The sequence below is a fragment of the Fistularia commersonii genome, chromosome 21 (assembly GCF_037954325.1).
Source record: "Fistularia commersonii isolate RoL2024-O1a breed Wild chromosome 21, RoL_Fcom_v1.0, whole genome shotgun sequence".
Taxonomy (NCBI): Eukaryota; Metazoa; Chordata; class Actinopteri; order Syngnathiformes; family Fistulariidae; genus Fistularia; species Fistularia commersonii.
In genome coordinates this window covers 2,741,699-2,769,015 of record NC_141304.1, presented here as the reverse complement: position 1 = coordinate 2,769,015, position 27,317 = coordinate 2,741,699, and the positions used below count along the sequence as shown (strand labels likewise).

The window sequence follows — 27,317 nt, the reverse complement described above, 5'->3', positions numbered from 1 at the left end:
AGTCGACGCACTACCGCCTCACAATATCAAGGAACGGATGCCAGACAGGTGTGTTGAACTCATTTATTACCTGTTAGTATACATTAAACACATACTGGAATTATACTTTTTTTTTAAAAAAGTAACTCAAGGTGAGACCCAAATCACATCATTTTATAATAAGTGAGATTTGTCTAGACCTTTCCAAAACACTGCGCATGCAAAAGTACCAGACCGAGACCGACAGCCGCCGTATGTACACATTTGATGTTGATATTTGAAGGAAATTGTAAGAAACGACAGAAAGTGTGTCTTCATCCCTGCAGTTGCAATTCTGACCTGACAGAAAAGGAGGTGGAACGGAGAGCTCTTGTCAAAATGAAGAGAGAGCAAAGTCTTGAGCCTGGAATGGGAAAAGTTTCCTGAGACCGGTGCTTCACACTGAGCTGCTCGACGTGCTGCGCTGCGCTACAATTTTGTCACGGTTAAAATTGAATATTAAGACGTTATTCAAATCTGCGATGTGATTCGGATCATTACATGGAATGCATTTATAGTTGTTTTTTTTCCTTCAGGTTAGATCGATTCACGTCCCGTTGTCCCACGTCATCATCTGTGCTAAATATCTAGATTATAGGACGTCACTCCGCAGCCATGCCACTTAAAAAAAAAAAAGAGATTTCCCCTCTCGTTGACTGAATTCGATGGAAGTTGGCGGTGACGTCTGCTACTGCACGGTGAAGACGCCTTCCTCCCAGCTGATCTGGTTCACGAGCACGTCGTCTTCCTGCTTCATGGAGTTCAGCAGATACTTGACGCCCGCCTTGACACCGGTTTTGACCCCCGCGCCGAAGGCGTACCCGGCCACCCCCGCGGTCCCGCCGGTCGCAACCATGAGCGCGTCGGTGCCGAGGTCCACCGCCGTCAGGAGGGCCCTCTGCTTGGCCGTCTCGGAGCAGTTGACCGAAGCGTAGTACACGGCGGTTCCCAAGTTGTAGAGGGTGCTGACGGCGGGGATCCACTCCATCACGCTGTACACGCGCTCCTCGCCTCTGTGGATGCAGCGTTTCAGGAGGCCGCGTCTCAGCCGCCGGCCCGAGGGGGCGCTCGCCGGGACGTCTTCCGTCTCGCACCGATGGATCCAGCTGTCGCCCGGCTCCGAGGGCAGGATCCGACTGTCTCTCCTCAGCACAGCTTGATATTGCCCCGGTTTTTGGCGCCCCCCGCTGGTCACGCCGGCACACAAAACCCCCAGTCCTTCGCAGGTGCTCACCGCCCGCTGCAGGCTTCCTGCGGATCCCTCCGCAGCTGCGCCGAGCAGCACGGTCCCGTTGACCTTCGTCCAACCTTTGCAAAGCGCCGTCTTCTCGCGCGCCGTCTCCCCCGCCGTGGCCAGCTGCTGAATGTTGAACATCACCGCGTCCATGCGGCGCCCCGCGCTCTCCTTCTCCGCAGCGGATGTCGCCGGTGAAGCCTTCACGCCCCTCCGGATCAGGCTCTCCACCTCCATCAGGAGTTCCTCCGTGTCCGACACCCCGAGTAAGTCGTACAGCCTGAGCACCAGGGTCTGCGTCTCACGGGGGCAGCCGGCCACCACCAGCGCCGGCACCAGAGATAGACCGAGCAGCTCCTTGGGGAAGGGGGAGGAAAGCGTGTCGTCCACGGTGCTGGCGGACAGCAGCTCCTCGCAGCTGACGTTCCTCTGCGCGCGGAGACCATCTCCCATCCGCCGTTGGAGCTTCGCCTCCAGGGTGGATACGAGACGTCCGGCGCACCTGGTTCTCCACTCGCTCCGCGCAGGAGCCGACGCCAGGCCGGGCGGGGCGGCGGTCCGGGGTCTCAACCCGTATGGAGGGCCGAATCGGACCGTCTCTTCCGCGACGCAGCCGTCGTCGGACGGCCCGCAAAGAGCCTGCTCCCCCAGCAGGAGCTGCATCGCCATCAGCCATCGGACCGCCGGGAAAGTCATTTCACGCTTGCGGTGCAAAACTGAATGCAGGAGAATAAAGAAGCACCGCTGTTTTTTTTTTTACTTTACCCACAAGTCCCGCAGAGAATATGATTTTCGGTGCCGTCGAACATCAACGGGTGTTTTAACGTCAACCGTGTCGATCGGTCACTGACGGACGTTTCCAGCTGCACAGAAAGAAATTTCAGCTCTTACCTTGACGTCTGAATGCAGAGTCCACGGTGCGGCGGGACGGTCGGCCTCAACGCGCAGGCTTCCTATGTGTGTGTGTGTGTGTGTGTGTGTGTGTGTTCCACTTGTATTCCTAAAAACACCAACGGTGTTTTTTCCCCCACTCCGATGAGAACCTCCCTCTTTACACCCAAAATCCCACAAACCCTCCCTCCGTGTCATCCGTCCTTTCGGGCCTCCTCTTCTTTCCCGCGGTCGGTGGGGGGGCTATTGACTATTGATTCACGTGGGGAAAGTCCATGTGTCCCAAAGAGGGTTTTGTTTGTCCGCCCCGCTGTCCTCTCGTCCCCCATTGCTCCGCTCGCCCTCCGCCTGGCTCTCTCACTCTGCAGGTTTTGTTTTTGACCCAAATACTTGAAAGAACACTCACAGCGGAGGAGTGTGGGAGCGGGTGAAATGAGGTGAAGACTTGCTGGAAAAATGATATAAACATCCTCCCTTCCTCTACCTCAGGCACGGAAGCCAGATATGTTACTCTCCGCGGAAAAAAAAAATTATTTGTTAATAATTGATTTGATCTCTCCAAACATAACCCCCCCCCCCCAATTCCGGCGCTGGATCCGTCGATGTCCGAAATGACGCACAGGCCAGGGAACAAACATCCTGCAGGGAATAGTTATCGCCGGTGACCGTGTCGTCGGGTCTAAGGGAGGCGTCCCACAAGCAAATACCATGGAATCTATGAGGCCAAACAAGGAAACGCATAAATACATTCTCGTGCATCGCTTACAATTGTGTTGACAGACGACTGAGCTGTTTAAACAGTAATAATCAAATAAAGCGCTTCTGGTTTTAACAGGCAAACACATGGGCGGTGTGAAACACACACATATACTGGAAATAAGATTAAAAACAGAAAGTGTGAGTTGACATGATGATGTAAAATTATCGAGCAGCGGGATATTTAAAATGCTAAACATGGTTGCCGCGGTTGCCAGCCGCCTCTTCCGTGGATCCTGATCTGCACCACTTATCCTGCACGCGGGGTCCGAGATCACAGGGACACGTGCACGTAAAACCACGCACCCTTTCATTAGCACATCAAAAAGACGTACAACCATTCACCCTCTCATTCATACATTGTAGAATCGTAGAAATACATCCATTCACCCGCTCACTTGCACACCGGAGACATGAAACCATTCACCCCTTCATTCATACATCATAAACATACAACAATTCACCCCTTCATTCACACATAATATATATAAACATGCAATAATTCACCCTTTCATTTATACATTATATAAAAACACAACCATTCACCCTCTCATTTGCACATCGTATAGACATACAACTATTCGCCCTTTCATTCATACGTCCTAGACATACAATCATTCACCCAACCCAAACATACCCCTAAAAATTCACCCTCTATTCATACGTCATAGAAATACGACCATTCACCCTCTCATTTGCATATCATACACTTTCACCGTTTCGTTCATATTGTCATTCGACCATTCACCCTTTCATTTATGCACCACAGAAAGACACACAACCATTCACCCTCTCATTTGCATATCATATAGAGACACACAACCATTCACCCTCTCATTCAAACATCATATATGGAGATTAAAACATTCCCCCTCTCATGGAGATCAACCCAGGTTAGCCATAGCAAGAGAGAGTAAATGTTTACATTGCGATGGCATCCGTGCAAACTGCATTCTGCCTGTTTGTAGAAAAACAGGTTTAGGTTTGCGGAGGTGGGTGGCCATTATTCTATGTCAGCTATTAGCATGTAGCTGTTAGCACCACTGTTTCCTCTCCGCTGTGTCCAATTGTCAACCCCTGGAAGGGATGTTGAGTTTCATCTTAAATGACGGTCCAGTCTTTTAAGAAGCGAACGCATTTTCACTTCCCTTCCCTGTTTTTTAACAGGATATCAGTGATTTCAAGTAAATAAAGAGTTCACCGTGAATAAACGCTATCTCCTGATTGGGCATGGCTGCTCAATCCTTCACCACCATGTGAAAGTTTGTTGAAGAGATGCTCTTTTAAAATTACCCGCCTCTCTCTTATACAGAAATCGAGTCAAGTTTACGAGAAAGGGAATGTTTTTGATAGCATCTGTGAAGGTTGTGCAGTCGACTGGTTGCAAAATACAGGCTAGACCAGTGTTTAGCTTTGCACAAGGTGCAGCGGCTTTGACGCTGCAGCGGGAGGGTCCTCAGACTCATTATGTAAAGAAATACGACAAGAAATAGAATAAAATATGCATTTATTTGCAGTGATTAAAGTACCACTCATAGAAAAAACCTGCACGCGAATCACGTGTTCTCATACATTTGTACGACCTCGCTTACGCACGGGAAAATAACTCCATTTTTGATGTCGACGCCAACATAAATACATCTGAAATATAAATACAGGTCTGTACACCTTTCCCTTTTGAAAACCTTTGAATGCTGGATGGAGCAGATTGTCGGGGGAGGGGTTGTGATAAAAACGGGGTCGAGGCCAAATTTCATCCCCTTGTGTTAACAGTTTTACCACTGAAGCATTCCCTTGGACTGAAAATTCAATTTGAACGAATAAATCTATACATATTTAAAAATAAACCCCCCCCTTTTGTTAAACATGCTGAAGATTTTTTTTTTTTAAGCACAAAACGGAACAAGCGCTGCCTTTAAAAACAGGTAGACATCAAGTGCACACACTCTGAACAAGGCTTTTTAAAAGGCAGTTAGCTAATACATTTGACACGTCTTGAAGGGAAATAAGATTTAAGTGGTTGAGGAAAAAAAAAAACAAAAAAAAAACCCTCGGAAGTTGATCTGTTTCCCACTGTTTTCCTTTTCCCGCAAAAAAAAAAAAAAAAAAAGTAAGTTTGGAGGTCGGTACCTGCATCTCCCACCCAACGTCCAGTTTGGTTTAAGATTCAACACAGCGCTTTTATAAAAACATCTGATTCTGTGAGACTCATCCACGACTTCAAAATGGACACAATATAAGAGAAAGCTAAAAGTGTAGAAAAAAACAAAAAAAATAAAACAACCAAACCTTGTCAAACTACCGTCTTTGACGCTTCACGTCGAAAAAGGATCCGACAGAATGGGGATTTCTTCATGTCACAGTGCAAAGTGCCGCTGCTGGGCGCACACAACTCAGGTTAACAAGGCACAAAGCTCAGGGGTCCTGGAGGCGGGTTTACGCCCGTGTGTGTGTGTGTGTGTGTGTGTGAGATTAGGGCTCGGTTGCCGTGGGATGCTGGACGGGCAGATTTAGCTGTCCTGCTGAAGACTCAGGAAAAAAAAAAAAACATACAGACAATAAAACTGTCGACTCCGTTGTGTCGCCTTTTCCCTAATTCTTTGGCTGGAGTCGGAGCAGATGCAGTCTTCGTGACCGGCGACGGGAGGAGGAAACGAGCGACGCAAGATTTAAAGCGGTGATCAAACTTATTGGAATGAATCTATTTTTTGCTGGATTTGAAAACACGGGTGGATTGACACACACACACACACACACACACACACACCTGCTGTTATTGATAGGAAGTGGAAGAGTTTGCCGCAGACAAACACGGCACACCTACGTCTGAGATGTCAAACCCGGCCGCCGTAAATCACGGTCGGCGCCATGACAACTTCTCGTCTTAACACGGCGGTTCGTCGATTAGCCCGAGGGCTCCCGCTCTGCCTCTCCGGTTTTCGAGAGCTTCACTCGGTTACAAACTGTTTAGTAATAAACGTTATCAGCATTTCAGAAAATTGTGCTATTTCCGTAAACTAATTTCCTCTTTTTGTTCCACCATACAACCTGAAGTAACTCCATAAGCACACGGTGATACTGTCAGGATTAGTATCTCTTTCATGAGGTGTTTCCTTCAAGAAAACTCCCAACAGTAAGTCTTTTGGTTTTCAGCTGCGGAAGGAGAAGCGCAATCAAACTCGAGAAGGTGGCGGAGGTGAAAAGCACGGCCTCCCTGCCACGGGCTAGCGGGCGCTACGAAGGCCAGGATGCGGATGGTTGGCGTTGTTTTAAATGGCCAAGAAAAATACTGAAAGGTTGATTTTTTTGGATCAAGGCGTGTGTGTTCCCAATTTCCAAAAGAATATGGTCGATTCCCAACGAAAGCTAGAAAAAAACAAACAAAAAAAAAAAAATAATAATTTGTGTTCCCTTAAGATCCGTATTGCAGTCGTTGCTGGGACACTTTAGATTCTAAGTGGACAGTTTTTCTGACATTTGCAAATTTAAAAGAAAAAAATATATATGAGCCAACAATAAAATGAGTAAGCAAAGAAGTCAAACATCCACACCCCTTCATTAATGATCGGTCACACACACACACACACACACACACACACACACACACACACACACACACACACACACATCACCCTGCTGGTACAGCAGGGTGGCTGTCATCATCAGCTGCCTCTGGAGGATCTGCGCCCGGCCTGTTGTCGGGCTGATCTTGACTCTCTCTTTGTCCCTTTTCCTGAGAAACCACTTTTCCGTCCGCAGCGTCCGGCGGCCCCAAGCTGTAGCCGTGCGGGGCGGCGGGCTGGTATCGGTATTTGTAGCCGAAGGCACGCAGGTGATAGGTGTAGTACTCCAATAAATACATGTGAGAGGCATCTACATAGTGGAAGGACACGGAAATGTCCGAGCAGCAGTTTGGACCCTGAGGAACGGAGTGTATGGTTATGCGACAGCAAAGGCAGGATATCATTGACATGCACCAAACTAAGACCTATTCAGAGTTTCGAGAAATGCTTTACGACACATTTTACACATCAATCCTTCAATCCAAACGTGTATGCGGTTTTTGTCGTATTGCAGAGGATTTTTTTTTTTTTTCAAATGAGAGGAGGAATCGGACAAAGATTGGTGTACTTGCCTCTGTGATGGGGTAGTAGGAGTAGCTCCAGTACCAGAAGCTCTTGGGGAACTTAGCAGTGAGGTGCTGCTCGGGGACAAAGGGGTGAAACGTCTCCCGGAGCTCAGTGTCTCTGGAGTCCCCCGCCAACACCCCGACCTTCTCCATGCACTGCCCTATCGCCAGGTCCTCCACAGAAGTTGTGTGTGTGCACTGTTTGCTTTTAAAGGCCTCGACAAATCGCCGCAGGGCCTCTCTGCTCAGCACGTAGCCCGCGCCCCCGCTCATGTAGCCCTGCCGGGCGAAGGGCTTGAATCTTCGGCCGAAATAAATGGGCTCGTCCGGGGTGTGGTTCGCCAGCACCCATCGCAAGTTGTCCACGACAACATAGGTGTCGTCGTCGGCCTTGAGGAACCAATCCGCTTCCTGGCCGTGATTCTCATAGGCGTAATGGAAGGCCCGGATGGTTTTCCAATAAAGCTGGTCCCGGCCCTCTTTGGTCCCCAGCCCCACGGTGGGAAAGTCAGGGTCCTTCACGGAGCTCATGAACACCACAATGTTGCAGTGGCGACTCCATGTGGCCTTCACGTGGCGAGCCTTCTTCTCCAGGTTACTGGGCCCCGTCATCACCCAGCAAAGGATGCGCACTTTCTTATACAGCTCATCGGCCATACGGCTATCCTCGCCTGCAAAGCAGAACAGCTAGTTTTAAAAACAAGACCTCCGGGCGGTCCACGGGGAATACTCCAGATACCCATCAAGCTGACCGAAAGGTATGTACTACGACTGTATCAAGTAAAATACACTTAGCATAGCTGTGAATATAGACATTTACATACTGAATTACATTGCAGAGACATGCAACCATTCACTCTCTCATTCACACTTCATACAGTTATTCAGCCATTCACTTTACAGTTTTTCAGCCAAATTGAATTAGTTTGGGGAAGGCTTTTTCATGCATCTGTTTTATAATATTGCCCGTTGCAACGTTATTTTGTTCGACAAAGAAGCCTGTATTCTTTGCTCAAACCCGCTTACTTGCAGGGATAACGCATTCTCCTCTCTCAGAGTGAAGTACCGCAGCGTTCAAGTTGTGTCTGGTGTAGATTTCCAGTGTGTGAAAAGGTTAACACTTGACACGCATAAGAATTCGCGCTGAAATTTGGACGAGTCAATGGGAAATAAAGGCCAACTGAGTATGCGTGCAGAGCCTGAATACACAGTTCTAGTTAACACTGAACTTGAACCCAGATGCACAAGGCTCACATAGGCGTACTGAACTATAACCTGGCAAAGAAAAACAAAAACTTTCCAGCTGAGCATCAGATGCAATGGGCTTTAAGGCCAGCAGCGGAGGCATTTCACCCCAACTTATTTTCTCAGTGTTACACATACAGGCCTGAATTACGCGTTAAAAAGCCAATTACCCGTATGATGCGGGTGTGCCAGGTTGAAGAGTGCAGACCTCTCCTTCTTCCACAGGTCAAGGTCCTCCAGGAGCTGTTGCGGGTGGCCGTGGAGCCGATCGACGCCGCCGGCCAGCGGCTCAGACGCGGCCCTCTCGAACCACACTTGCCGCAGGAACACGTACAGGGTGAAGGTCCCCACCACGAACCCGGCGTAGAAGGAGAACCGGGACCCGAGGGCCTTCATGCTGGGCCGGGTTTACCGCGTTCGTTGATCAGCTTGGCAGGCGCTGGGCGAGAGGGCAACGGTGGGGAAAGACATGTCTCACCGCGGAGGCCACAGTCCCGGGTTTTTAAACCGCCAGTCTCGGGGAGGAGGGGGGGGGGAAGACTGTCACTCCCAGTTTAAGGAGTGGTTTACTTACCAGCCGGATGGCGGACACCATGTAAGTCGAATTTCCCGGTAGTTATTTCATCATCGCACGGTAGGAACACAAGGATTCGGAAGGGCCGGACGAGACGCCACCGAGAGCCGCTTCGGACCTTGACATCGACGCCGACTAAGCTAGCGTCGCTCCGGGAGATAGCCGCGGCGAAGTTTTTCCTTTTTTGCTGGGGGGGGGAGTGAAACTATAACACCCCAACGACTTATTAAATAGGAATAAAAAAATAAGAGAAGACGGGGAAAAACACGTTTTTAATCAATTGAGCTGAGCGGCGGGTGTCTGGCCAGTTTCGGGACAGTTGGGAGATAGCTTACTTGGTAGCCAGTGGTCGGCGGCCAGATACGGAAACGATGGAGCGAAGTCTCCAGCGGGGGAACTCATCCGTGGTGACTCGCCGGGCTAACCGAGGCGCCGGCCGCTCCAACCGAGCCCCGCGGGCGGGCCTCCCCGAACACAAGCCGGACGGACGCCGCCGCTCCACATCGCCGCGTACAGCTGGTGACTTGGTACCGAGCACCGGAAACATACGAGGTCCCACTTCCGCCCGGGGAGACTTCGTATTTCCGGTACTGATGGCATTATCAACTCCGGGCAATCGATATATCGATACACATGCGCACCCTAATTGAGTGCCGATTACCCTAAGAAAGTATCATTACTAATTAATAAATTCGAAATAAAACAGCGTGTCACTTCTGAACCTTTCAGGATGACTTACTCCAGGGTTTTGTGGCCGACCCCCCCCCCCCCGACAGGATATATTTGAACTAGTCCGATTCATGTCACGTGACCGGAAGTGCAGTGTGCTGTCTGCTGACAACAACTCGGTGCAGAAAAAAAAACAACTCGGTACGGACAAAAAAAAACAACTCGTTGCAGATAATGTTGAAATTGGTAAATCATTGGTAGAAGCATTTATCTTGGAGGTTGAAGTTGTTTAATGGACAGTATTTGTCTAACTGTCTATTTTGATAGGGGGGGGGCTGACTGTGTTAAACAACAAGGGAAATTGTGGTTGTCACTTTCTGTATTAATCCGCAGTGATTAAAATGATTAAATCGGCTTCCCAAGCTCAAACAGAGCCACTCCCATCCTATCCAAACAGTGCACTTCTGCGCGCACCTGCAGTCCCGAAGCGAGTGGTGCAACCAAGGAGAATCTGCAACAGGGCATGTTTCAATATAGACGGGCACAAAACCCCCATGGGACTTCAATGGTACTTTTATTTCAAAGAAATTAAGAGTACTCAAAGACCTTTATTTACAAGGCAGTTCCGAATGACCTTTGTGTTTTCAGACCATGGAGAGCGATTACTCAAAATATAGCCCCCACAGTGAAACAACACCTTGACAAACATCTTGATCACATCTATAAGAGGCTGTTATCACTTGACTGGAATTTGAGGCTCATTATAGTCATTTTAGACCAAAAAAAAAATTAGGGTTATGTTGGATTCCCCCTTAGTTCGGGCCACATGGCAGACCCCAATCACAAATGGGCTCAACCTTATCAGAAATGGCCTACAAATCGCAAAGGAAAGCTTAGGTTTCCAATTCTGCTCCGAATGAAATACAATATCACCAGGGGAGGACACAAACAGACACGACACCAAAAGATCATCAGTGATTGTGACGACTGCATCTTGAGCAAATGCCCCAGAGCTGAGCTGTGTCTGAAAAACGGAGCGTACAATTGAGTCATCGCGGTCTGGAATTGCGTTTCATAGTCCCAAACATATTCCCTCAAAGACCTGAAGCGCCACTACGTTTGTGCTTACGTACAATTTTACATTAAATTCAAAAACATATTCACACAATTATGTACAGGTCGAGATCCACTGATCCAGAGTTGACCGCAACTATAAATTCAGCCCTTTTAAATATCCCCTTTTTGAATGATCCATAAAAAAAAAAAAAAAAAAAAGGTACGGGCTCATTATTTTTGGTACACTGACTGTAACGGACATTTTAGCCTTTTCAATTTTTTTCCCTGTCACTCAATTAAGGAAAAATCGAAAGCGTGATCTAAATTAAGAAACCGAATCAAACTCGAAAATTAGAAAAAAACTTCAAACACGCCACTCAGCGTGTTCTTTAAATTCCAAGGAAAATGTCAAAGAAGCTCTCATCAAAAAAAATTAGTTTGCATTGTTCCCATTTCACATCTGGACGCAACCATAATTTTCAGTGCACAGTAAACGATGCAGGCTGTGCACACACTCCTCCAGTTTCTGGTGTCATGCAGAATTCCATTGCGCACAGGAACTGGCATTACGTTGAATGGTCATACAAACAGGAAAAAGAAAAAAAAAAAAAAAAAGAATAGAGCTGCGGGCTCCTGAGCAAACACCCAATTTTATTAGCCAAATGCTAATATTCAGTAAAAAAACGCTGAAATACTGCCATTCCTGCTGCCAGGGAAAACCCAATCTCATCGGGGGCCAAGAAAAAAAAAAAAATGGGGAAATGCATAACTTGGACAGCTGGCCAGGTACAGTAGACGCATTGATTTCCTTGTGCAACGTAAAAAAAAGTGCCCGCTAAAGACACGTATTGCCTATTCAAAACACACAGACACTTCTCGAAAGTGCAAACCGGTGAGCACACCATCTGCCGAGTCAAGTAGCCATATTTTAAGCACGAGGGCACTTTTTTAAAAAAAAAATCTCCCCGGGAGTTTACCTTCACAAAAGGCAAACAGGACATGTGGAACGAGCTCACAAGTCCACGTCATCAGAGTCCGAGGCACTGGACGACTGTGCCTCCTCCTGGGACTCCCCCCAGACAAACCGGTAGTTGTTCTCCAACTCCTGCTGCCTCTTCTGTTCCTTATAAACTTCTTCTGTGCCTCCAGTCTGGGGGGGGACGCAAACAAGAGGATTCAGGGAAATACACGCATACGCTACATTTTGGTTCAAACGGTGCTTTCAGACTGGAAAAGGGAGAACAATTTTCCATATGTGTAATGGAAGCGTCAGAAAACAAAAACGGGTGAATTATTAACACGGAACTGGGCCAACGTGCAGAGCAAACAATGGCTTGGTTCAGCGAAGCCCTCTGCGTCACCGCAAAAAGATAAATAAAATTCAGGTGTCGTTTATGGCAGCGCGTCTCCATCCTGGAGGGGAGGGGGGGAGTATCGCTACCTGAGTGCTGGAGGAACTGAACCGCAGTTGTTCACAGGAATACATTTTTGAGGGTGGACAAATAGAAATGTCCTTCCCTTCGAAGGAGATTACCAGAAGATTTATGAGGAGTTCCCGGAAGGACTTTGTATCTTCTTCAGTCAGCCACTGGTCACCTGACTCCTCGGTGTTCTTGCGTGTTAAAATCTTCACTTCTATTTTACCTGGGGGGGAAAGAAGGGAGGGGGGGGGGGCATTTAAATTAAATAAATGTGACGTTTGGAACAAATATTTCAAATGGACAATGTTGCGAACACGGGGACAGGAGTGGGTGACAAAGAGACGACAAATGGATGGCGCGCCCGCGACTTCCGTCCCGTCTTGACGCCGACTCGAGCCTGCAGCTTTAAAACTTGCTAGTCGGAAAAAGTCACATGGAGTCCTCTGGGTTCTATTTCTATGCTGATGGAAATAATAAAAAAAAAAAAACAAAAAAAAAAACAGTTCAGTCCTCAGGAAAGGCAGCCGTTGCGTACCTCTTTGGAGGCTGTTTAGAAGAAACGCTATTATAAATGCTTTTTTTTATACATTTTAATGTTTTATCCTTTCAAAATCTACTCTGTATCTGCGAGGCTGCTCGCATTATTTTGTTCTTCAGTCATTTCCGAGTAGTCCGCGTAAATATTAGTTTTGTTGTTGGGGGGGGGGGGGGGGGGGGGAGCAAAAAGCAAGTGAAGCACAACACTTTACACTCAAGGGAAGAGATAGAAGAGAAGTAAATTTAAAAAAAAAAAAAAAAAAAAAAAAAGGCCGTAAGCGTCTTTGGCGCTTCATACCTTCGGCCTTCAGTCCTGCTTTCTCTAGCTGTTCTTTAACCACGTCCTTTATGTGCTGCCACTGGGGATCTCCTTCGCCCATCTCCTGAACTTTGACCTCCCCATCTGGGCTGCCGCCCGTCTTATACTTAGTAATTTTGATCTTAACATGGTCGTCAGCTGCTTGGTCTGAGGGCGACGAGACAAGAGAGGGACAAACAACAGAGTTCACCTCAGAACCGATCCGGCGGGGCCGAAGAGCGGCGGAGGCGAAGGGTCCGAAAATCGAAATGACTTTGAGAAGGTTTTTTTTTTTTTTTTTTTTTTAAAAAAAAGGCGACGGAAAGAAAGGCCGCCGATCACGCGGCTTCCTGCAGATAAATGCTGAGATGGAAGGTGACGCCAACAAACGGATGGATGCGTGATGGTTGGGGACGAGGATCCGGGCGCCGGGCGCACGTCCGGTTACCTGGCTGCTTCGACGCCAGGCTGGGGCTGCCTCTGGTCGGGTCGCTTCCCTCGTGACCTCCCTCCGCCGGCCTCTCCGGGTCCCGGGCGTCTTTCTCCCCCAGATGGTCGAGCAACTTGTCCAGGGTGGTCTCCAGAGCCTGTGTTGCCTGGGTGCGATCGAACTCCCCCTTCAGCCCTTCCGTTTCCAGCTCCTGCTGGGCCTGAAAGACACGGGTGGGTCAGAAAAGGACACCGCGCTAAGGTTTACGGCCGAGAAGTGCTGCCCGGCACCTCGTTGATGATGTTATCGAACTCCTTCTGCATTTTCCCCTTTATTTCTTCGGTCTTATCCGACGTCAACGACAGGTCCGCCATCTCGTCCTCAAACTCCTGCAGCAGTCGCTCGTCTTCATCTTCCCCCTCTTCCTCGTCCCCCTCCTCCTCTTCCTCCTCGTCCTCCTCCTCCTCGCCGTGTTTGCCGGCTTCCCTGTCGCCAGTCTGCGTCTCCATCTGCCGACCGGCCTGGTTTTTGGCTTTCTAGAGAGAGAGAGATGTGTGAAATAGTGCGATTCGCACAAACGTCCAAACACCGCTAACGCGTCTCCTATAGACCGTACTGACCTTTCGGTTACTCTCTTTGAGATGCTGGACAAATTTCATCAGGTCGGCGGGGTCGGTGATGATTTTGAAGTTGAATTTTTCCACTGGGAGGGGATCAGAGCGAGGAGATAAGCTCAGCGTAGAGCCACGCTGTGAAAGACTCGCTAAAAAAAAAAAAAAATCCAAAAAACACAATACCTTCATCGGCGTCGGCGGTGACTTCATTGTCTGTGAGCGAGTCGCGGACATCGTCGGCTGCTGTCTGCACACGGGGGGGGGCGGTCAGAAAAAGTCAGCAAAAATAAATAAATGCACAGCATCACATCAGAATCACACATTTGGCAGGACTTTAAATAACAATAAACGCGTGGAACCTTGACGTCTGATATACGACCCTTTGCTAAGCGGATTTTTTCGGTGGATTTATGGTCAATTTCTTACATTTAAAAACACGTAGCAAAACCAGGGGTCTGGAACGGTTTAAAAGCATTGCACTTCATTTCAGAGTGGAAATTTAAAATCGATTTACGAGCAAACTGACTCGGGAGCTCAAAGCCGGTCAGGGATGGTTTTAAAAAGAAGAGCAGCATTTACTCCGTTGCGGAGCGTGCACGTTAAATCCCAAATGCTTTTATTTTCTTTGCGCGACCCCACTACCGCTAATCACAAGGCATTCTTATAATTTCATTTTTTTTTTTGTTGTTCATATTTTTTTTTTCCTATTACTATTATTTGCACTATTTGTAATACTGCTGCGACAATTGACTTTCCCTGTCATGGGATCAATAATAACTATTTTATCTTTTGTTAACCTAAACTCCTCTACGATCTTTGTCCGATCTTCAAGGTAAATACAGTAATAAAATCTTTTTATGTATTTACCTTCTCTTTTCTTAGGTATTATTTTCATACATTATTTGGTGTTTAAAAAGTACATTTTTTGATCTTCAAGGTAAATTAAAAAAAAACCCTATTTACGATTTGATGTTTATAATGTACATTTTCAATCTTCAAGGTAAATACAGTCATAAAACCTCTATTTACTTACATTTTCTTAGGTATTATTTTTATACATTTGGTACTTAGAATGGAAATTTTTCGATCTTCAAGGTAAATTAACTTAATAAAACTACATTAGTTACGTTCTCTTTACATAGGTCTTATTTTTATATATAATTTGGTATATATAATGTAAATTTTTCAATCTTCAAGGTTAATAAACTTAATAAAACTACATTATTTATTTACGTTCTCTTTTCGTAGGTATTATTTTTATACATTATTTGGTATTTATAATGTACAATTTTCGATCTTCAAGATAAATACATTTAATAAAACCACTTATTTACATCCTCTTTTCTTAAGTATCATTTTAAAACATTATTGGTATTTATACTGTAAATTTCTCTTCTTTAAAAAAACGATAAAAAGCATTTCAATTCATTTTAATGGGGAAAATGGCTTTAATACATGGGGAAATTGACTTAGGGCCTAAGAATAAGAATAACTTTATTTATCCCAAAGGAAATTGTTGTGCCAGAGTTTCAAGTAAATATAACAATAATAAATAATAGTAGGAAATTGTATAAACAGTGAAAAAAAAAAAAAAAAGTCTAACTCAAGGTTTCCCTGTAGCAAAAAAAAAAACAACCTACTGTGATGGAAAGGTGAATGAGAACAAAACACGGTTCCCCACCAACGCACCTCGCTTTCACGCTGCGTGGCTCCTGAGGTCCCTGACTTGGTGACCCCCTCCCAGAAGATAGAGTCCTCCGCCTCCTCCGACCCCACGCCCTCAGACACACCCGCATTTTCTGGTTTAAAACAAAAAAAAAAAACACACTCAGGTGACGCTTCCTTTTCCCGGGGATGCAGGATACGACCCGGCGTCTCGACAGGCACCTGCGGCGCCGGCGTTCTCCGGGTCCGTGACGCTCGTGGGCGACGCCTCTTCCGCTTCCGCGTCCACCGCAGCGTCGGCTGCGTCGCTACCGGCCAGCATCTCATCCAGGCTCCGGAGCTCCTCGGAAATCTGCTCCACTTTACGTTTCGTGTCCGCTTATGTTGGAAAGGGCGTGAAAAAAAGGTGTTAGCTAACATTGTGTGTTAATATCTGCGTTCTAGGGCACTTGACACAGAACCGGCCACGATAAACCAAAATCTGCCATATCTTATATACTTTAAAACTTAATGGCCTTCCACATACTCTTATTAACCTTGTTCACACCTTCCTCTGCTTGATACCTCAGAAGGTTCAGAACATCTGGGTGTAAAATAGTGGGGGTTTTAATAATAATTTATTTTTACGGTTAATTTAAGAATAGGAATAAGAACAACTTTATTTATCCCGAAGGAAATTGTTGTACCAGAGTTTCAAGTAAAACATAACAATAATAAATAATAGTAGGAAATTGTATAAACAGTAAAAAAAAAAAAAAAGGAGGGAGAATAAGACACAAATAAAACTATAAAGTGTCAAAGTCAAGGCTATAAAGTTTATAAATAAATATAAAATATAAAAAAATATATAAAATATAAATAGAATATGTAAAAACGCAACAGCGCAGAGGAACTCTACATGTAGTGATCGCACGTCAGTGTGAAACAAACAAGGTGAAAGGCTGAGCCAATCAGAGCCCGGGATACAAAGCACCGTTCTCTGGTTCGTCGAAATTTTTTTTTTTTTCCCCAACCATTAAAATGATTGAAATTATAAATATACTGCTCAAAAAAATAAAGGGAACACTTGAACAACACAATCTAACTCCAAGTTAATCACACTTCTGTGAAGTCATAGTGTCCACTCAGGAAGCAACACAGATTCATTTTGACTTGTTTTAAGGACATTACATTAATGTTGGATCAGCCTGGAGTGTGTTTTTACACTTTAATTTTGAGTGTGATTCCTAATCCAGACCTCCATGGGTTGATACAATTGATTTCCATTGATCATTTTTGTGTGATTTTGTTGTCAGCACATTCAACTGTGTAAAGAGCAAAGTATTTCATAAGAATATTTCAGTCATTTAGATCTAGGATGTGTTTTTTTAAGTGTTCCCTTTATTTTTTTGAGCAGTGTATATAAAAATACATTTGCACCGCCAAAAACCTGTGGTATGGCAATTAAATACGATATAAAATTTGGATATTTTAGGACTACTGTAACTGGGCGACCGCTCCAATGGGGAAAAAAACACTACGACGGCCAGATGCTCCACTGCAACAGCGCCGCTGAGACCTTCACCTCCCCACACTCACAGACTTGAGCTTTAACGTAGTCCATGTACTGCTGGGCGCTGAGGGCCGGCTGGCACACGATGCCCTGGGGTTTGGCGTTCGACGGCGGCCGCAGAAGGGGGTGCTGGCAGGTGCGACTGGTGTGGACCGTCAGCACGTAGCGGCACGACTGGGGCTCGTCCACCCGGGCGATGTAGTCGCCGGAGCCTTCTTCGCACACGAACTGGGAAGGAAAAAAAAAAAACTCTTTAAAAAACATAGGATGCAAACACGAGATCCGTTCACTCGTTCGTTCATTATCTGCGATGCTTATCCTGGACTCAGGGTTGGACGAGGGCCGGAGTCTATCCCAGCTGTCATTGGCTGAGAGGTAAAGGTCACCGTACAACAATTCACTCACTTATTCACCCGTCATATAAAGACATACCGTATTTTTTTGATTATAAGTCCCAGTTGTTTTTAATAGTTTGGCTGGGAGTGCGACTTATATGTGAAATTATTGAGCTCTCTTGCTCTGATGTGTGTCTGTCTGTGTGTGTGTCTTTATTATATCAGCGATCCTCTCACACACACACACGCCCCAAACAATCAAAATTCAGCGGGGCGGGTCATGGCAGAAGTGCGTTGTGAAAAAAAGATGCTACCTGTGACTTCTGTACCTATGAAAATTGATCATTTCAACATTCACAGTAACTTATAAAAACAACTGAGAAGGGCTGAACAAAAAATGGCACCGAAAAGAAAAGCATATTCTGCGGGTTACAAGCCGGAAGGAGTGAAATATGCAGCCGAAAACGGATATCGAGCGGCAGAAAGATAGTTTGAAGTTAGTGAGAAACTTGTAAGGGACTGGCAAAAAGCGGAAGTTACTCTTACTGAAATGAGTTAGATTTAGTGTTTAAGAGTGACACTGATTGTTTGGTTGTAGCATGTGCTATATGCTATAGTTATTTGAATGACTCTTACCGTAATATGTTATGTTAACATAGCCTAGCAGGCACGTTCTCAGTTTGTTGTTTATGCGTCATATAGGCTGTTTGTTCTCTATTCTATTTTTATTTTAAATTGCCTTTCAAGATGAAATGTCTATTCTTGGTGTTGGATTTTATCAAATAAATTTCCCCAAAAAATGCGACTTATTCCCCAGTGCGACTTATATATATATATATATATATGTATATATGTATATGTTTTTTTCATTCTTGTCTGTTGAGACTTGTACTCCAGAGTGACGTATAATCCGAAAAATACGGTGCAAGCCATTCACCTTCTCATTCACTCATCGTTAATATTTCCTCTAATTTTTCATATGTCTGGGCATACAGACAACCTTACTGAGCAACATTCGATGTGCACGTATGGCCACACATCAGTATCACACCTGGGATAATAGCTTCCATTTAGTCCATATTTTTCCATCAGAAAACTTGACTTTGCTGCATATTTTCCAGAACAGACCTTTCTCACTCAAAAAAGAAAAATTCTCACCCGGTTTCACCGCTTGTTCTTCTATTTGCACTTACTCCGACAGCCATTCCAACTTAAAAGAACCGCATTTCTTTTTTTCTTTAGTTTGGTGAGTGGACGTATCACATTTGCTGCCCGCTCGTTTCACCATGATAAGCGGTTAGCATGTTAGCATTAGCATCACTAAACCCCGCGTGTCTGGGCAGAGCACGTGCACGAGTACTGTCGATGCCGTGATTGGCGGAGCGAATTGCCTCCTATCGTATGATTGGCTGGACACCTGTCACTCACTGACTTACACAGCAAAATGATACAGAAAAAAATGTTACAAATCTAGTTCATTTTGAGCGCGCTAACTGCGCTAGACAGGTTTTCTCATATGAACATTTGACCATTCACCCTCTCATCCGGATGTCATTCAGAAATTATCAAATAAAGATAACAATTGACTCACCCATTCCAATGTCATCGACATACAGCATTCAGCTTCTCATCCACACGTCATAAAGATATATAAGCATTCAGGGACTCAAGAGTTCTTGAAAAGTCTCACCCGGACTTCGGTTTCCCTGGGGCTTCCATTAATGTCGCACTTGGATCCGTTGACGTAAGCCTGACTGTGGTAGCGCTTCAGCCGGTGCTTCTTGGAGGCCTGAGGTATGGATGGGAGACACCAAGTAACATCCACAAAGAGCTCCTGTCTTTAGGGCATAGCTTCTCAGATAGTGGGAGAGAAAATGAAACAAACGAAAGCCACCCGAAAGCGAAGAAAAGGAAATATGAGGAAGCGTATGTAGCGCTTGGCTTCCCTTTGACCACAGTGAAAGATGTGGAGAATTGCGGTGCTTTGAAAAGCTGTGCCCTGCAAACCGTGCTCATTGTAGCCATTAATCCTGACTTCCCCATTTTGATCAAAAAATAAGCACTTAATGTGAATGGGAGTTGCTGATCAATTTAAATCTATTATTGAACTTTATTTTTCAGTATCAAACGGTTCGGACGGTCAAAACATGTTTATCGTTTACTCGGGGATTTAACTTGACGACCTTTAAATCTTTTCTGTTGCAGACAAAAAAACAATGTTAATAAAGTTATTCTTTGACGCATGTTAATCGATATTTCTTTACTTTTTCTTTAATGTCAATAAGGATCCAATGTTACGCAGAGGTGCACATATAACAATTTTATAGATAAATGATACAATTTATAGTTGCGGCAGAGAGTCGGGTGTTTTCTTGCATTGAAGGGGGGGGCATAACAGAAAATAATGGTGACCCGAAAACTCAAGAGCCAGATGTAACATGGGTCTGGTGCCGTGAAGCGCCGAAAACGAAACGCACTCGAATAAAACCCCGATCGGGTGGTTCGCCGAATTTTCTCCGAAGATGTGCCGTGAAAGAGAACCCCGAAGCGAAACCCAGATCACTTCACCTTTGCCGTCTCGCTGCTCCAGTCGAATTCTGACTCGTAGTAACCCAGGAAGAGGACGTCCCCCTTGATTTCTGAATCTGCGGGGAGGGCAGATCCGAGATCAGACGCAAATCGACGGAAACAGCCTTACAAACCAAACGGAGTCAAAACCCTGGACCCGGATCCCTTGCCTTCAAGGTGGTACTGTCGGATATGTTGGCCGTGGCAGAACTCGTACGTCCACCAGTCTTTCGTCTGCAATCGGAACAGGAGAAAACAAGTCAGACGTGATCCTAACGTGCCTTAAAACTCAAACTCATTTATCTAAGCGGGTGAATGGTTATATTTCTCTACAAGATGGGTGAATGAGAGGATGGACCATGCAACCCCGAGTACAGGATTAGTGGAGAAGATGGATGAATGAATGAATTCATAAAGAGTTAAGCAGAATTATACAGCTATCTTCTTTTTCTTCTTCGCCTTTTGACTTTTCCCTTCAGCCGAAGGGAAAAGTCGAATCAATCTTCAACCTTTATTGATCACCGGACGTTGACGGCGGCATTGCGACACATTACTTATATAGACATTTTTATTCGTTAATTTTTTTGAAAGGTAAACTTGTATCAATAATAATACTAATGAATCGAATCAATCTTCTCCATCTCACCCTATTCCCTCGATCCTCCTCTCTCACACCAGCTACCTTCATATCTTCTCTCACTACGTCCATAAATCATCTCTTTGGTCTTCCTCGAGACCTCCCGCCTGGCAGCTCCAATTCCAACATCCGTCGACAGATATATTCTCTATCCCTCCTCTGTATATGACCGAAGCATCTCAGTCTGGCTCCTCTGACCTTCTCTTCAAAACATCTAAAATGTGCTGTTCCTCTCATAGACTCATTCCTGGTCACTCCCAAAGAGAACATCAGCATCTTCATCTCTGCGACCTCCAGTTCTGCCTCCTGTCTTTTGGTCATTGTAACTGTTTCTGTTTCCTTCAAGATATCTCCTACTCCATTTCTCTTCTTATCAATACCATGATAGTACAACTTAAAGCTTGATCCTAAGCTTCCAGCCTTACTACCTTTCCACCTGGTCTCCTGGACACACAGTATATCCACCTTCCGTCTCTGCATCATGTCGACCAACTCTCTACCTTTTCCTGTCATAGTCCCAATATTCAAAATCCCTACTCTCAGTCTCAGACTCTTGCCTTTCCACTTCTCTAGCTGCTTCCGAAAACTCCTTCCTCCGCTCCGTCTTTGACCTACAGTAGCCCAGTTTCCATTGGTTCCTTTTAGGTCATCGGTACCAATGGCGGCTGGTGTTACTACTGCAATTCCCTCCTAGCTGGACTACCTGCTTGTGCAATAAAACCACTGCAGATGGTACAGAAAGCTGCAGCACGGTTGGTATTCACTCAACCCAAAAGGGCTCATGTCACGCCTCTGTTCATCCAGTTGCACCGGCTACCAGTAGCTGCCAGGATCAAGCACAAGGCCCTGACCCTGGCATGCAAAACCACCTAAGGAACAGGTCCAGCATATCTGAACGAAATGATAAGACCATATGCTCCCGGCAGAGAGCTGCGTTCCTCTCATACAAACCTACTAGCAGTACCTTTTGCTCGTTCTAAGCGATCTCAGGCAAAACGGTTCTCAGCTCTACTACCTCAGTGGTGGAACAAACTTCCAGAAGCAACAAGACTAGCATCAGCTCTCTCAACCTTCAAGAAACAGGTAAAAACATTTCTCTTTCAGGACTTTTTACTGCGCTGATGCCCCAGATCAGGTTAGGCAGCAAGTTAGGCTATGCAGTGTGTGTGTGTGTGTGTATGTTTGTGTATGTCTTTGTCAAAAAAAAAACAAAAAAAAAAAAAAACTCACTAACCCAAGCTTACTGTTCTGTATATTTCTGTGCATCGTGTATTCGCAAGTGTATTTGCAGTCCCTATGTCCTCTACTGTAAGTCGCTTTGGATAAAAGCGTCTGCCAAATGCAATGTAATGTAATGTAATGGTGTCAACCCGGGCTTCGACCGATCCGGTATGATCTGGTTATTATGGTTGATTCGCATGTTTGGTTCTGTTAAAAGTTTTACGCTAGATGCCCTTCCTGACGCAACCCTCTGCATAAATCCAGACCTAACCGTCCATGCTTGGTACAAAATACGTTTTTTTCACACACAAATAGCTTATATTTGAACCTCAACGTCAATGTCGCACCCTGTGAAGCGAGTGCTTCGGTGTGTGAAAGCTGCGGCAGAAGGACGAGGCAAACGCACGACCAGGGAGCGACCAGAGCTGCAGTATTTGTGCCTTTTTCGATCACATGCGACCACTATTATTAGATCGAGCTGTGACGCGCAGCTCTCCCGTTACAACGTCCCTGTAATATCACGATTTGTTTCAAAAGAATTTGATGTGCTTTTTATGTACACTGGAGGGGTGAGCGGAGTCCATCATCAGTTTTAAAAATATCAATACCTAATTTTGCATTTTTTTTTTTGTAATGCTGCTTGTATTTAACGGGTGTTCCATAAAAAGGAGCAAATCCAAACAGAAATGATGAGAAGTAGTTTCTGTCAGTCAAAGTAACTTAACATCAGGACTAGTTTTTGATTACTCTACGGATTGTATCAATGATTGCACCCTGTTTTCTAGTAAAACCTTTAAAAATGCCCTATTTGGGGCCTTGGTTGAGCTTACGTCCCTCCAATCGGGTGGTTGGTGGGTCTATTTTCCTTAGCAAGACATTGAAGCCCACCTGATACTCCCGCTGGTTCAGTTCCTGCCTTGAATGGCCCTCCGCCGCCATTGTTGCGTGAACGGGTGAATGTGATCCGGTGAAAAAGGGCAAAAGAGTGGAGGCTGTTCACCGTTATCATGTCGACTCCCTATTTTATGTTTCTGCTTCAGTCAGATATGTGGCGCATGCAAGGCGAGGGTCGTCACTATTCACTGCGCTAAAAGTTAATTCATTCATACATTATTTGTGCATGTTATCTTGCACTCGGGGTAATTGGGCAAGAACTGGGTCACATATGGCGACATGCTTATTCCCATGCCTTGTGGAGCCATACAGCCATTCACCATTACATTCACCTGTCACATGGCGACAACATTCATTCACATAGACCTACAACTATTCACTCTCATTAACAAATCATACAAAAATGTACAACCATTCAACCCCATTTACATGTCAGACATGCACCTATTCACCTTCTCATTTACACGTCATATAGACATACGACTATTTACCCTCTAATATACACATCATAAAAAAACCCTCTCATTCGCACATTTGTGGTAACATACAAGCATTCACGTCACGGAGGAATGCACTCACCCTGTCATTTACATGTCATATAGACATACAACAGCCTTATTAACACATCATATAAAGACTTAAAACCATTCACCCTCTCATTCACGTCAGACATGCAACTATTCACCCTCTCATTTACACATCATATAGTTACATTCACTCACTCATTCGCATCATCTAAACTTACAACGCTCACGCTCATCAACACAGCATATAAAGACATACAACCATTCACACATTTATAGTAACCGCCATTCGCTCTTTCATTCACATCACAGAAGTATGCAACTAGTCACCCTCTCATTTACACGCCATAACAACATGCAACTTTTCACTCTCATTAACACATCATATAAAGATGTGCAACCATTCACCCTCTCGTTCACATGTCACAGAGACATGCAACTATTCACCGTCTAATTTGGATGTCATATAGAGACATGCAACCATTCACTCACTCATCCACATGTTATACAGACGTATAACAATTCACTGAAATGGAGACGTAGCAATTCATCATCTCATTCTATGTCATATTAGACACCAACAACCATTCACACGTCCGGTTATCCTGGAACATGTGGACTGTTGGAGGAACCCAACGAGGACCAGGAGGACAAAATGTGAGACCAGGGACCTTCTGGTTGTGAGGAGGAAGATGATAACATGTAAAGAATGTGCACAGTGCACAGGAGGGTGTGCACGGAGAGTCTCCAGCAGGGGACAGACCTTCACCAAGCAGGGGACGTCGCCCATCGGGCCGAGCAGCTCGGGGATGTCCGGTCCGGAGTATCCGGGAGCCTCGGGTTCCGAGGACGGGTCGTGGTGGAACCGGACCGCCTGGGCCGGAAGTCGACACTCGTACAGCTGCTTGTACTTGCTGGATACCATCATGACCTCCTCCGTTTTGGTCTGCAGTGGCGGAGAAGATAGTTTGTTTAGATTTTTTTAATGTAAACAAAGAGTCGAGGGGGCTCGGAGGCGGAAGTGTGGGCGAACCTGCGTCGTTTTGTTGTGACAGCTGTCAGCACAGGGAGGGACACGAAAATACGCTCACACACAAACACTAACACACACACACTCTCTCTTCACACACACAGACAGACAAACAAACAAACACGCAAACTCACCCACCCCTGACGAGTTTACTCTTACCGCCCCGTTACCGGACGGTGGTCAAAAACGTTTCACGGCAAGGCGACTGCAACGGTCGCTTTTAGCCGCGAATGCTAGCTTAGCTCCCAGCGGAGCCCCCGCCACCCACCTGGCCCTGGATGACGGGGTCCGGGAGGATCTGGATCCCGTACTTCATCTCGTTCAGCTCCTCCAGGTTCAGCGAGGCCGAGACGCACGACGGACACGGCAACAGAAAGGCGAAGACGACGAGCAGCCTCCGTAGCCGCCGCGCCGAGGAAGCCGCCATGTTGGATCCGCTTCCCCTCCTCCGTGTTTTTTTTTTTTTTTGTAACCTTTATTGATCACCGGACGTTGACAGCGGCATTGCGACACATTACTTATATGGACGTTTTTATTCGGGAATTTTTTGAGACGTAAACTTGTATCAATAATAATACTAATGATGATTATAATAATAGCAATATTCTCAAAGTAAAACTTTAGAACAGGGGTGTCAAACTCATTTTTACCGAGGGCTGCATCAGCATAATGGTTGCCCTCAAAGGGCCACATATAACGGTAACAATATAAATGTAACTAAATGTACCCATATGTAATGTAAAATAGATTTGACTACTCCTTAATGTTAAATAACTCTGAATTTATTATTCATTCAAATTCAAAATGTTACATATGCATTTGCATAGATGTAAAAAAAAAACATGTTAACTAGTTGCTCTGTTACAACATAAATCCCTTTTTGTTGTCAGGTTAAGAGACTCACATTACTCCATCAATCAATGAACAAACTTTTAAAGTGAATAAAGAAAAAAATCATTTTATATCAATATTAGTTTGTCGTTTTTCCGAAGGGCTAACTTTGGCATACTTAGCTCTGTGTTTGGTGTCTAAATGCTGCTATAAATTATACTCTTTGACAACCAACACTGCTTCATAACACAAAAGACATAACAGTTTTTCTCCTTGATGCACAAAAATAGATTTGCCCTCCCATCTTTCTTGAAACATCCTTCCATCTGCATTTATATTTCTTTTCCTTGACATTTAGGGATCATTTGCATTTCTCACTTCCACTTGTTGACAATGGCGTGATGCGGATACACCGCGATCTGATGGCGGGATGTATTGTAGGAAATATAGTTTATGTTCAATGCACGTGTTTGACTTATTTATGTTGAGGCAATCAGACAAGATGTTCCCACATAAAATGACATGGCAGGCCACATTCGGGGACCGCCGGTGACCGACATATTCCTGTCCTATTTAATCAATATTTATACCAGCGACATAAAAACAATAATAACATCCCTCAACATATCTTAATTACGTTGCATTGCTTGTCTGGATAGTGACATCATATTGTTGCACTGTGCTCGGCCCCATTCATTTTAGCCTATAGTGTAAAACCAGGTCATCTGTGTAACCCTTCCAATTTGAACCCGAGAGAGGCGTGATCGAGGTGGATAACACAGAAAAGAAAAGTGAAAAGGAGCTTCGAGATGAAGATGAACAAGGACGCAAAGACGCAGGAGTCGGCCAAAGTCTTATGTCTGCTTGTGAGAGAAAACTCTAGGCACGGAGATTGAAAACCGGCAGCACTTGTGAGCTCTTTCAGCAGTTCAGGTCAGCTAAATGCATCCAGTGCATCTGGAGAGATGCAACGAGAACGCAGCCCCGGGTCCTTGGGAAGTTATGTGTGTCCAAAATTAATTTCCAGCTCCTTTCTTCGTTTTGTGTCCCTTGCGTAGACTTACATCACTTCCTTGGTTTGCCATTATTACAGTATTCTGTATAGCGAACATTAACACTATGCAACCAATTACAATACAAACCCGGCATGCATTGCGCTTGCAAAACAATAACTGCGCTCTTAGGTTTGAATACATGTTATGAATTGTGATTTTTCAAGAAATAACAATTCCTCCTGCTTTTTTTAAACAACACTTATATTTAGTATGACCCCCCCCCCCCCCCCCCGCCCAATCGGGTTTCCTTTAAAAACAAGGCAGCAGACATGATGACACAGCTATTTATTTTTCAGTGATGCAGTCAGACACACATAAACACACACACACGCATTTGCCTTCCCTATTTAACAGACTACCATTTCCATGTCGGGAATATACCTTATGCAATGACAAATATGGAGGAAATAAACAATTTGACCAAAAAGAGCAGGGAGAATTATGTATCTTATTTGTTCCCGTCCTGCTGCTCCCTTCAGGGAATCGAAACGGCAAATCATGTGCCTCCATCTAATCTTCTCCTCCACAAACTAACCTCCTATCCTCTTTCCCTGCATCCATATGTGGGACTTTATCTCCAGAACATTCTCATAAGATATCTAGAAAGATTGCTTTGAATTAAAGATGGAGAATAGTGGGCGCAGATGCTACTAGAGGTACTCTTTTAACACGACACCAAGGCAGACAGTGTGTATCATGACCCCCTAAAAGACACAACCCAGAGTTTCCCGTCAGTTTGACGGAATCCAAGATTAGCAGGTTTTAGCCAGGAAAAAATGTCTGAAGGCAGATCAGATGGCCGGTCCGTATCATCAGGATCCGAAGCAGCAAGGAAGAGGAGGGGTTGAACCACCAGAAGGCCTCATTTTGAATGTTCAGGACAGCTCCAAATACCTTGGGGGGGGGTCCCGCGGGTCACCTCCTCTGTAAAGGGAGTCGGTCGCAGCCGAATTCAGACACTGATTCAGGCGGGTGGTGAAAATGCGGCCATTTGGGAAGAACAAGGTCAGAGTCCTTCAACTTGTTTGCCCTTGCAGTCATCAGATAACACTGCAGGTATTATAACTAAAGGGGGAGATAGAGGTGACAGATACCAAGAGAATGCGTGGAGGATTCCATCCCAAGTTCAGTGC

The 27,317-nt window shown here is 45.3% G+C and overlaps 3 protein-coding genes across 5 annotated transcripts; all 3 read right to left on the bottom strand.

Annotated features, from left to right (window-relative positions):
- Positions 1-49: 49 nt before the first annotated feature.
- apof (apolipoprotein F) lies at positions 50-2,334 on the bottom strand. The gene is made up of 2 exons (XM_086168547.1): positions 2,144-2,334; positions 50-1,968 (listed from the first exon to the last, which is right to left on the bottom strand). The coding sequence occupies exon 2, from the start codon at positions 1,946-1,948 to the stop codon at positions 707-709; it is 1,242 nt and encodes a 413-aa protein (XP_086024673.1). The 5' UTR covers positions 1,949-1,968; positions 2,144-2,334; the 3' UTR covers positions 50-706.
- Positions 2,335-4,389: 2,055 nt separating this feature from the next.
- On the bottom strand, positions 4,390-9,069 carry c1galt1lb (core 1 synthase, glycoprotein-N-acetylgalactosamine 3-beta-galactosyltransferase 1, like b). 2 transcript variants are annotated; one of them, XM_086168548.1, is made up of 4 exons: positions 8,848-9,069; positions 8,444-8,712; positions 7,035-7,699; positions 4,390-6,818 (listed from the first exon to the last, which is right to left on the bottom strand). In XM_086168548.1, the coding sequence occupies exons 2-4, from the start codon at positions 8,667-8,669 to the stop codon at positions 6,528-6,530; spliced, it is 1,182 nt and encodes a 393-aa protein (XP_086024674.1). In that variant the 5' UTR covers positions 8,670-8,712; positions 8,848-9,069; the 3' UTR covers positions 4,390-6,527. The 2 variants fall into 2 exon arrangements, with proteins under 2 accessions (XP_086024674.1, XP_086024675.1); XM_086168549.1 differs by lacking the exon at positions 8,848-9,069 and having other exon boundaries at positions 8,444-8,794.
- A 1,004-nt stretch (positions 9,070-10,073) lies between these two features.
- Positions 10,074-24,760, bottom strand: os9 (OS9 endoplasmic reticulum lectin). Of its 2 annotated transcripts, XM_086168545.1 has the most exons (15): positions 24,567-24,760; positions 24,032-24,214; positions 20,163-20,226; positions 19,993-20,069; positions 19,115-19,213; positions 17,116-17,317; positions 15,760-15,915; positions 15,562-15,671; positions 14,056-14,119; positions 13,879-13,961; positions 13,549-13,794; positions 13,277-13,478; positions 12,829-12,996; positions 12,107-12,216; positions 10,074-11,722 (listed from the first exon to the last, which is right to left on the bottom strand). In XM_086168545.1, exons 1-15 carry the CDS (start codon positions 24,723-24,725, stop codon positions 11,585-11,587), a joined length of 2,061 nt encoding a protein of 686 aa, XP_086024671.1. In that variant the 5' UTR covers positions 24,726-24,760; the 3' UTR covers positions 10,074-11,584. The 2 variants fall into 2 exon arrangements, with proteins under 2 accessions (XP_086024671.1, XP_086024672.1); XM_086168546.1 differs by lacking the exon at positions 12,829-12,996 and having other exon boundaries at positions 24,567-24,744.
- Positions 24,761-27,317: the final 2,557 nt, after the last annotated feature.